This window comes from Ananas comosus, linkage group 11 (genome assembly GCF_001540865.1).
Source record: "Ananas comosus cultivar F153 linkage group 11, ASM154086v1, whole genome shotgun sequence".
In the NCBI taxonomy this organism is placed as follows: Eukaryota; Viridiplantae; Streptophyta; class Magnoliopsida; order Poales; family Bromeliaceae; genus Ananas; species Ananas comosus.
Genome location: NC_033631.1, coordinates 7,000,437 through 7,011,847, shown reverse-complemented (window position 1 = coordinate 7,011,847; position 11,411 = coordinate 7,000,437). Strand labels below are relative to the sequence as shown.

Below are 11,411 nucleotides of genomic sequence, written 5' to 3'. Positions count from 1 at the left end.
AAATATATTTTCTATTCAATATGTTTTAGGGGTGCTGTATGAAATTAACCCTTGAATATTATGGTGTGTTTGGTTCGAAGTCGGAATTGATATTGGAGTCAGAATGAGAATAAACTAGAAATGAAATTTGAATGATTCATTATCTCATTCTGTTTGGTTCACTATCTGAATCGGAATCAGAATAAATCATTCTCACTCTCAGTGTTTGGTTCAGAGAAACGTAATCAAATTAATATATCAATTTTATCTTTATAATATATTAGTTGAAATTCAAATTGAAAATTAAATATTAAAATTTTTTGTCAAAATTTTAAATATTTTTTTAAAAAATATAAAATTTGAAATTGAACGGATAATTCAAAATAATAAAACTAAATTTCGATTTATTCAAATTCAAACTTAAAATTATAATTTCAATTTCAATTTGAATCCGTTAATTTATTTTATATTTAAATAAAATTTGAATAAAACTTTGGATTTTAAATTTAAATTTAAATTTATAAATTAGATTCGAAATACTTGATTGAATTTTAAATTTTAATTTTAGATCAAATTAAAATTAAAATTTATAAATATAATTTTTAAACGTAAATTTATATTTTAATTAAAACAATAAGCTTAAAAAAATTAAATTTAATCAGAATAAATTTATTCTGTCTGAATTTAATTTTCAATCCAGCCCTTCCAAGTCGGATTGAAAAGAAAAATAAATTAGAGAAAATTTTATTCACCTAAAAATTAAAATTAAAATTGAAATGAAAACCTGGCATATGAAATTGGGACAAATGCATTCATCCATTGGCGAACGAGAACGACCCACACCCCTAGGCAACATTTGGATAGGGGATAGGGATAGAGATAATCCCTTTTTATATCCAAACGCTAATTTTTTAACCAGAGAATAGTAGTTCTCGGTTATCTATAATAACCGGGTATAACTATTTCCATCAACACCTTCATTTTTTATATAAAACAATTCACTATTTTTTTTATTCCATATTATTTATCTAAATACTATTTTTTTTTAATCTTAGAAAAAATCTAATTTTTATCCTAACGATATTTTTTTTATCCCCATATTTGTACCAATTTATAATATAATAACTAGTTGTTGCTTATACCCAAACCAAACGCTACGCTAGTGTTCGAACATTACATGCTGGTCCAAGAACGGGCTTTTTTATAAAATGACCTTCTGAAAAATTGTAATTGGCAAAATAACCATGTGAAAATTTTATTTGTAAAACTAACCCTCCTTTCGCCACATAGGCGCCACGTCAGGGTTTTCTTATAAAGACGGTGAATCGTTCGCCGTTTTCTCTTATTTCTTTTAAAGGCGGTGAATCGTTCACCGTCTTCTCCTATTTCTTTTAAAACGGTAAATCATTCACCGCCTTTCATTTATTTACTGTTTCTTTCTATATCTCATATAATCTTAACAACTTTTAAATCCTAATAATTTATCCATATAATTTCGTATGAAGGCAGTTAAGATTATATGAAATTATATAGATAAATTATTAGGATTTAAAAGTTGTTAAGATTATATGTAATTTGTTAGAATTTTTATGTGATTGTTAGGATTATATATGGAATATAGAAAATAACAGTAAATAAGTTATGGGAGAAAGCAGTGAATGATTCACCGCCTTTAAAAGAAATAGGAGAAGACGGTGAACGATTCACCGTCTTTAAAAGAAATGGGAAAACGCGGTGAACGATTCACCGCCTTTAAAAAAAATTCTAACGTGGCGCCGACGTGGCGAAAAGAGGGTTAGTTTTACAAATAAAATTTTGAGCGGGTTATTTCGCAAATTTTAAAATTTTAGAGGGTTGTTTTATAAAAAAGCCCTCCAAGAACTGCGTGCGACATCTGCAAAGGAGACAGCGATGAATTCGGAGATAAGAGTTCGCTGCAACGGCGGTCGTCCCGATGCCCATGGTAGAGCGACGGCTTCCTCCATCAGCTGAAGCCTCGCAAGACTAGTAAACACCGGAGAGAGTCCGTCCGACAGTTTGAAGAAGCTGCCGGGAAATCATGGAAAGCGCAGGTGCAGAATCCGCTTCTCTGCCGCTGCACCCGGCCCTCGTCCCCCTCTCCCACCTCTTGGGTCGCTGGCGAGGCGAGGGCGAGGGCGGCTTCCCCACCATCAACTCCTTCCGCTACGGCGAGGAGCTCCTCTTCTCCCACTCCGGAAAGGTGCTCTCTCTTTCTTCTGACCTGTTTCTTTTTCTTTCTCTTTTGGGTATTTGTTGATTTTTATTAATTTCTAATTTTCGTTCCCAAGTAGCCGGTGATAGCGTACAGCCAGAAGACGTGGAAGCTGCCGTCGGGGGAGCCGATGCACGCGGAGAGCGGCTACTGGCGCCCCAAACCCGACGGCTCCCTCGAAGTCGTCCTCGCGCAAAGCACCGGCATCGTCGAGGTCCAGGTAAACAACAATTTGACGCCACTCTCTATATATGCTCTCTTCGCATGATCTGGCCAATTATTTTGTTACCTGTTGCTAGTTTTTATTTACATTGTTAAAGTTAACATTGAAGCATTGTATGGTGGCGTAAAAAGAGAAAGTAATCTATAGAGATGAGAAGAGGAAGTAGAGACAGTAAGAAGGGAAGAAGAGAACAGTTTCATGTGTGTCAGAAAAATAGACAAGCTAAGTTAAAATAATTAGGTTTAATTTGACGTGAGCACCATTCAAAGCCCGCCCTTTTTTTGTGGGTGTCACTCCCTCGCGAGATTTGCTATTGAAATTACCATAGAGTTCGAAATCCGAAACGTTTTCTAGTTTAGATTAAGGATTTTCCCACTTTCTCCTTCTAAAGGCGACTTGAATGGACGATGATTAATTATTAGCCGCATGTAAACTGCTATTAACCACATCTATTATAAGCTATTGGTTGTTAACAAAACTATAAAATGATATTGTTTGGCAGAAGGGGTATTATACTCTCTAAGATGAAAATACCTTTAAAGGTCACTAGACTGTGATTAAGCGAAAAATATTAAAACTTGAAATGACTGATTGGGGATTAGTATGCCTTTTTGATTTGAATTAGATGGGAGGCACGTAGAGGCGATCATAGTTTGCTATCTCCACCTTGAACACCTTGGTTAAGACAAAAGAGAACCTTAATACTTAACTGCCTTTTTTTCCTTTTTCAGTTTGGGGACAAAGAACATATTTTAAAATGAGGTTCTCTCTTTTAGTACCGTCGAATGGCGAATGATATAAACATAAAACAAAAATGATGCTAGTCTACTAATCACTAAGCGCCTTTATTTCTTTATCTTCTTGTCTGGAGAATATTATGAGCTTTGAGGCCTTTTAATTTCAAATATGTTACTCCCTCAATGGTTTTGTTATATGGAGTGTCAAGGTTTAAAGTCCCTGTTTGGATGCTACTCCCTCAATGGTTTTACTATATGGAGTGTCAAAGTACCCTATTTGGATGTCAGAAGAGGATATCCAATGAATGATTTATTCCATTTTTACAGGGGATTCTTAGTCTTCAAGACTTCATGTACCAGTGCGACAAATATTTAATTCAGGAAGCTTGCCTTGCACTCCAGTGGAGGTCTAATATCAACTGTTAAATTACTATGCTCAGAGAGCGTCTACGAAATTATTTCCTTCATAATGGACCCTAGATAACCGCATTCTATAGAAATCATCATTACAGATGAAACTGATGTTGCGGGTGGAAAATTCTAGACAACGTTAGTTCTAAAGTTAGACAAACTGACACATTAATCTGAATATAAAAATCTTGGCACACCCTACATAGAGAAAATATCAAAATCCAGCATATTATTCAGAAATCCATTAAGAATACCAATAAAGCTTCCGTATTTGCTTATCACTTAAATTCGAGTCCCATGACAGTATATAAGGAAGGGTTTGGTTTGGGCCCTTTTTGTTCTGCATTGGACAGAGATAACAATAGGAATGTGACTGAAATATACAGGGATACAGATTTTATGAAAATAAAGTACATACATCCCTATATATACACATGTGATAGAAACAGATAGAGAGAGCATTAAAAATACATAATTATTTGAGGACATGAGCACGCATATATGAACGTATCGATAATATGTTTCACTTCTTTGCTTTTGTGTTTTGTATGCGAGAAATTTGTCTTGCAACCTATGATTTTATAACTAAGCAATCATCTTTACCTAATTAGCCAATAAAAGCTGGAAATCTGTTTTAGATTATTTTGCAGGGTTTTCATCTTAATGAGCCTTCTATCAAAGTAAACAATAAGTACCCAGAATTTTCCAAGCAGTATCTCCATAGTTTACTCATTTTTAAAAATCAAATATGTAAAATAATTATCAAAGTACATATTCATGACATATTCAAGTGGGTATCTTATACAATATAATAGTCAAACAGAATATCAAAGCCCTCACGCATAGCCTACGATCAGTTGGGAAGGAAAAATCTGGAAAATCATAGATCACAAAGATTTGGTGGTCGATGTTGTTTCCAAAAGATCTTTTTTGAACATGATCTAATTGATTAAATGGCACATAGGGTAGTGAACTAATATTGCTTTTTAAACCAGAGAGTGGTGACTTTGGATAAATTTGAAAGTTGGTAGTTCTTGTGGAGGGACAGATTGACGGAGTTTTTCTGATTGGACTCTAGGTTGCATTCCTTGTCCTCACCAACTTGCCTTGTCTTGACTTGGTCTGTTACATCTCACAAAAATAAGATGGATAAGGTGACTCGAACATAACTTGAAAAATGCACCTAGTCTGACGGATAAAGTTTGTTCTGTGAGGTAATTTAAGTTTGGGAATTTCAGTCAAGGACGAAGAAGTTGGTTGGTCCATTAGGGTCCATTATTAACTTGCCTATGATTTGTGGGACAAACAAGCAACCATTTCAGTTAGCATTATTGCTAAACAATGGCCACCTCCTATTCCTGTTGTCAACACTATAGAGGAGATATGTAATGGTTAGTGTTAAAAAATTTTAGGAGGCCCTGAGCCTAAGTATTAGGTTTAATCTATTTGATTTTATTGATTGAGGTCTATACTTCATGACCTTGCTAAGTGGTTTCTTTCTGTCATTTAGATTGTCCATCATTATATGAAAAGTATTATGTCTTTGACCAGTTTTTGGTTCACCAATATGCAGAAAGGCTCCTATGATGCTGCCAATAAAATTGTAACACTTCAAAGCGAGCTTGTTGGAAATGCATCAAAGGTACTCTCAGTTGATAGACATCATTTTAACTATATTATGTTTTTCCTGTTCTTTACATTGGATTCAGAAAAACTAGAATTGCTTGCATCATGCAAACTGCCCTACTGCATTTCGTTCGATTGCCCACTTAAGTCGAGAAAGATAAAGAATTTAGCCTATTCCATACTTTTGTGTTTCACATGCTTTTATCCAAAGATTAAAGTGTCCATCGCACGTGCCATATCTACCGTTGCCGTATCGTGCCAGCAAGATATCGGCACGATACAGCCCCGTGCCGATGGCACAACTCAAAACCCTCTATTCTTGAAATTAGTAAGTAATTTTCTCAATAAAGTTCAAAAGATTTTATAAAAATATATAATAAATAATTGGCATATTTTGTTGCTAAATAAAATAAATATTTCATACCATTACGTGTCGGCACACATATTTTTTGTGACCGGCACGCATTGGCACGGTCCGACATGCACCATGCCGTACCATGCCTGCAAGTTTCCGGCACGACCCCGTGCCACGGCACTTAAATCCTTGCTTTTATCTGCTATAAATACATACATGCATAAGCTCCAATGTAGTAATAACTCATTATGGGATAGTAGAACATGCGGCATGTAGTCTTAAAGTTTGATAGTTTGATATGATAGTGTGCAGTGATGGTCCAATAGGCCTTGGGCAGATTTTTGTTGCAACCTCCAAGCAAAAGCAAACACTAATGTGAAATTTTCTTAGTAACCTCTATCTGCTATCCATCAGAACACACGAAGCAGATTGAGTGAAACATGTTTAGCAAGTGCACGATGCATGGGAGATACACTCACTGTGCAAAATAATCGATCCTGAGCCATCGATTTTTCACAACAATCTACAACTTTGTTAACATCTACAAACACATGATTTCTAGTTCTTAGAAGTCATGTATTTATCTTCGCCTTTTTTCCTGGCTATATCTAGTGATTATCTAAGTTTAAGAACATAGCACTTTTGTGGATATGCAATTGAAACTATTTCTGCTAGTTAACTAGCAGAAATGCAAAAAACCAGCATCACTGACCAAGGCACCTATTTAAGAATACACATACAAAGAAGGGACAGCTCCAAAATGACCTTACGCTTCTTATGTGTGCAATTGCAGTTCTTTAACTTTTTTTTTTTTGTTCTATTTGGTTCTCATGCTCTCACTTCGTCAATTATTAACTTTTCCATTTAACAGCTTAGCGGCGAATACGATGTAATGTTTCATTTACTCTTTTATGAGTGTAATTGCAAACATATGGATACTAAAAATATCGCAGTAATATTTGATATGGATACCTACAGTACTGCTATCCTGATTAATATAATTACTTTTATAGGCATATTCAAAATCTTTTGCAGTTTACCATATGATGTGCAATTGCTTTATATTAACAGTGCCAGTAAGTTCTTTTATTGGCCGGTGAAATACCATCTGTGCCAATAATTGTAATTTGGAAATTTGAGTCAACTCCTAAGTATCAAACAATTTTCAGGTAGTAATACTTAATCAGGAAAATAGCATAGATATACACTAGTATTTAGGCATAAGTAACTGTTATTGACTAATAATAGGTGCAAAATATTTTAACAGCAAAGCAACTTTGTTGCATTATATAGAAGCAACTAATCGAGTTGTTATAAATTATAAGGACGTTGTTGTATTGATGCTTCTAAACTAGAATCTTTTTAATGTTATCAGTAATTTTGCGTTAATTGTACAGAATTGAGTTAGAATACTATCAAAACAATTAGATGCTAATCTTCCAAAATTAATTTTTCTATTAGGAATTCTTCAATGGTGTTCAATTTTTAAATAAGATCGTCGTTTATTCATGTTAATTTATCTCGACAGGTGAAGGAAATCACAAGAAATTTTAAAGTGGTTGATGGAGAACTATCTTATGTGGTTCAGATGGCTACTACTATGACAAGCCTGCAGCCGCATCTCAAGGCCTTGCTCAGGAAGATCTGATTTATCCTATCGAATTTACGGATAATGTTTTGTGTGAAAGAACACACACATTTACCTGAATATCAGATGGCCACAGTTTCTTAATCCAAGATTATGATCTTTTACTAGAAAGAAAAATGTCTGAAGCAGTGCTGTATTTTTTTTCTTTTTTTCTTTTTTTCTTACATTTCCTAATGGGAATATGCTGATAATATTATTGGTAAACTAAGTATCAACCTTACCTGAACTGTAGCACAACATGAAATAGGTAGCTGAACTTTAAGGCTTTATTTGTAATGTTGCCATTTTATACTTTAATAAATGAAAATTTTATGTAATTGGATGTGCTAATAGGTGGAGTTTGTTATTTTTGTTATTGTTGGTAGCTTGCAGTACAGTTTGACTTGATTGCAAAAGGTTTTTTTGTTTGTTATTTTTTAAGAAAGTTCAAAGTGAAAGTTAGTATTATCTCTCTGGCTGTTGTTGCCAAACAAATCTGATGTATGTATGAACAAGCGTATCATGCCCCGGGCCTAATTTAAAAAGAGTTTTTATCGGAAGGGCTCAATTTTTTTATTGAAAATCAAAGTTTGTAGAAATCTGACAAAGGCGTGAACAGTTCCGTCACATATATATATATATATATATATAAAAGATTTTTTGTCTATACGAATAGAGTCTTTTTTATATATACACGATATCATGTTATAATACAATCAAAGCCATACAAGCTTATCAATAACAACAAAACATTCAATCTAAAACAACATTCGAAACGTGAAGATAATAAATAATGGGGAAAACTTCAAAAACCCTCCCTGTGGTTTCACTTTTTTTTATTTTAGTATCCTATGGTTTAAAGTATATCAAGTTAGTACCATGTGGTTTCGCACTTTCTCATTTTAGTACTCTGTGGTTTAAAGTGTATCAAGTTAGTACTCTGTGATTTTATTTTTGTATCAAGTTAGTACCCTATGATTTTTAAACCACAGGGTACTAAAGTGAGAAAGTGTGATTAACTTGATACACTTTAAACTACGGGGTACTAAGGTGAAAAAGTACAAAACCACAGGGTACTAACTTGATACACTTTAAACGACCGGGTAGTAAAGTGAGAAAGAGTGAAACCACAAGATGGGTATTTGAAGTTTTTCCTAAATAATGTGATAAACAGGATGAAGTTTTATCTTATTCTCCAACAAGTATACATCAAGTAAAATCTCTATTTTGAACACTCCTTATTTCTCACAAGAAAATATTTGAAATCTCTATTTTATAAAATCCTTGCCCTGGGTCTAATTTTAAAAGGATTTAAGGGCTCAAATATTCTAAGGTAACGAGCTTGAAGTATCTAGAATTTTAGTTTATTTCGCAATTCTTCAGTTTCTTGAAATACATTAGAAGTGCAAGCATAGTATGCACACAAATGTTACTATAGAATAATTCATTCTTTATTCTAATATATTATTAACTCATTCATTTTTTTTTTTAATTATTGCAAGGGACTGGGATCATACAAAATATGCAGAAGTGTAGACAATAGGGCAGAAATAATTGGTCCCAATTACCGATGTGAGGTTCTATTGGATCAAAGTAGTTGTACATGCAGGGTCTAGAAGGTAACTCATTTAATATTAGTATTATTGGATTCTTTTTGCTACTTTTCTAGTCAAATAGGCTCTTTAGAGCAGTAACTCTAAACAATATTAACATATTTTAACTAAATATTTTAGATTGGATTACTTTTAGCTGTTTCATAATATAATTTAATTATAACAGGTAACGGGGCTACCGTGTGCGCGTGCTTTTGCCTTCATAGGCAGTCTTAGAGGTATAGAAATAGAGAAATATGTGGACTCAATTTTTACCGCACACAAACTCAAAGAAGCTTATGCCTTTGAGGTAGCACCAATGCCAAATAAGGAAGGTTGGGTAAAATCTGCTCTTAGCTATAATTTATTGCCACCAAATATGTCTAGGCCAGCTGTTAGACCTAAAAAAAAAAAGAATTAAGAGCACTTGATGAGCCAACAAAAATGATGCATAAGTGTAAAAGATGTGGACAGTTTGGGCGTTATAGTAAAAAAATGCAAGAATCCAATGTATATGGGTACAACAGTACCATTAGAAGTACCTCAATGTGGAACTCAAGCATCCACCTCTGATACGCCTTTTGGATCTAGGTAATTGAGTTGCATTCATATTACTAATTGAATTCGAGCATCTATTTAAAGTGCACATTTTGCATCTATCTAATCCGATTATTAATTATTGCATATTGTAGTAGCCAAGCCAAAAATAGAAAGAGACAAAAGACCGGTACATATTTTACATGTACAGCGCCAAATATAATCCCAAAAATGAAAGGCCCAAAAAGAAGGGACAGAGGCGAATTTTTTTTATAAATAAACCTATCGATTTTTATAATTATAAAAATAATTTTTTAAAAAAATAATTATAAAAAGACCTCTAAATACGGTGAATGATTCATCGCATTCATAACTCTTCTTTAGAAATAGAAAAAGAATAAAAGTGGTGAACCATTCACCGCTTTTACCATCGTAGAAATATAAACCGCTTTTATAGGACCATATTTATAAATAAAAATTTAACGAGTCTATTTTTATAATAAAATTTTAGGGAAGGGCTATTGCACTAAAAAATCTGAAAGNTTTTATAAATAAACCTATCGATTTTTATAATTATAAAAATAATTTTTTAAAAAAATAATTATAAAAAGACCTCTAAATACGGTGAATGATTCATCAGAAATATAAAAAAAAAAAAAAGTGAGAAAAAGAAAGAAAGCGGTGAATGATTCACCGCTTTTAAAAGCAGTGAATCATTCACCGCTTTTATAGGACCATATTTATAAATAAAAATTTAACGAGTCTATTTTTATAATAAAATTTTAGGGAAGGGCTATTGCACTAAAAAATCTGAAAGAGGCTCTCTTCCATGCCACAATGCACTAGAGAATCGACCAACAGTGAAGGACCCCAACGAACAACAGAAGTAATGGATGACCCAATGCATGATCCATTCTTTGATAGCCTTTCTTTTTCCATATTCTCCAATATTGAACCTTCAACTGCATCTCAACACACTCATTTGTATCTCAAAAACTACTTTTTTGTTGATGTCATTTTCTAGCACAAACTTCGAAGTGATATTTTAGTGATGCATAGCTCTTAACATACTTTTTGGCTATTTTGGTTGTGGATAGTTTCAAATACTTTTTAGCACTTTTTGGTTATTATAGATTCTTAAGAAGTGTTTAAAAAGAAAAATGTGATGTAAATGTGAAACAAAATGTATTTGGATAAATATAAAACTAATGTATGTTGGTGGCTTGCACTATTTTATTTTGTATTTTAGTGGCATCAATTTCTTCATACATCTATATTAGTCTGTTTGTGTGTTAATTTGCTATGATATAGATTATATTAGCCAATTCTCTTAATTATAATGCTTTTTATCTCTATAGATTTTAAATTCTACCAACAAATAAACATTAGATGACATGGTGGGCTATTTTGGCATATTTATAAAAGTTTAGGGACATCAAGCTTATTTTAAAAGACAAGATGCACAATAAAACATTTGAAAATATTTAACATGATGAAAATATTATCTTATTTGAATAGCTGATCGATAGAGAAATTCTGATGAAATGACTTATATAGGTTTCATATCTAGATCTAAATCATTATATTAAAAACTTATAATTTTTCTCTAACGAAGTGTCTTACACAATATAAGTCTTACAACGAAGATCAACATTTTTAAATAAAATATGACTTTGCATTCAAGGCGTGAGATTCTTTACTCAATCGCTTGGTCTTCTTTAAAGGCATGAAAGAAGGATTATGTACTAATTTTAGGAGGGCATTTCTGAAAGAGTGACCGTTGAGCCAAACTAAGTTCGATGTGAAATTTTTAAATTTGAAGAGCATTTATGAAATTTATAATAAGTCAGTGACCTTTGAAAATTTTATAAGGGCAATTGTGATAAGGTTAAAATTGGTATATAGGTCCGCTAGTTAACATTTTCACAGAAAATTATTTTAAAGGCTATTTTTGAATGTTTTTCATATATAGAGGGGTATTTACGATATTTCAATTTTTAAAGGGATATTTATGTAAATATCAGGTGTACTAAGGAAATTATCCCTTTAGTAATCTACGAAAAATCATCAATCAAACCAAACACAAAAATA

The 11,411-nt window shown here is 32.8% G+C and overlaps 1 protein-coding gene across 1 annotated transcript; it reads left to right on the top strand.

Annotated features, from left to right (window-relative positions):
* On the top strand, window positions 1,859-7,529 carry LOC109716929 (UPF0678 fatty acid-binding protein-like protein At1g79260). The gene is made up of 4 exons (XM_020242553.1): window positions 1,859-2,200; window positions 2,292-2,432; window positions 5,157-5,225; window positions 7,093-7,529. Exons 1-4 carry the CDS (start codon window positions 2,039-2,041, stop codon window positions 7,210-7,212), a joined length of 492 nt encoding a protein of 163 aa, XP_020098142.1. The 5' UTR covers window positions 1,859-2,038; the 3' UTR covers window positions 7,213-7,529.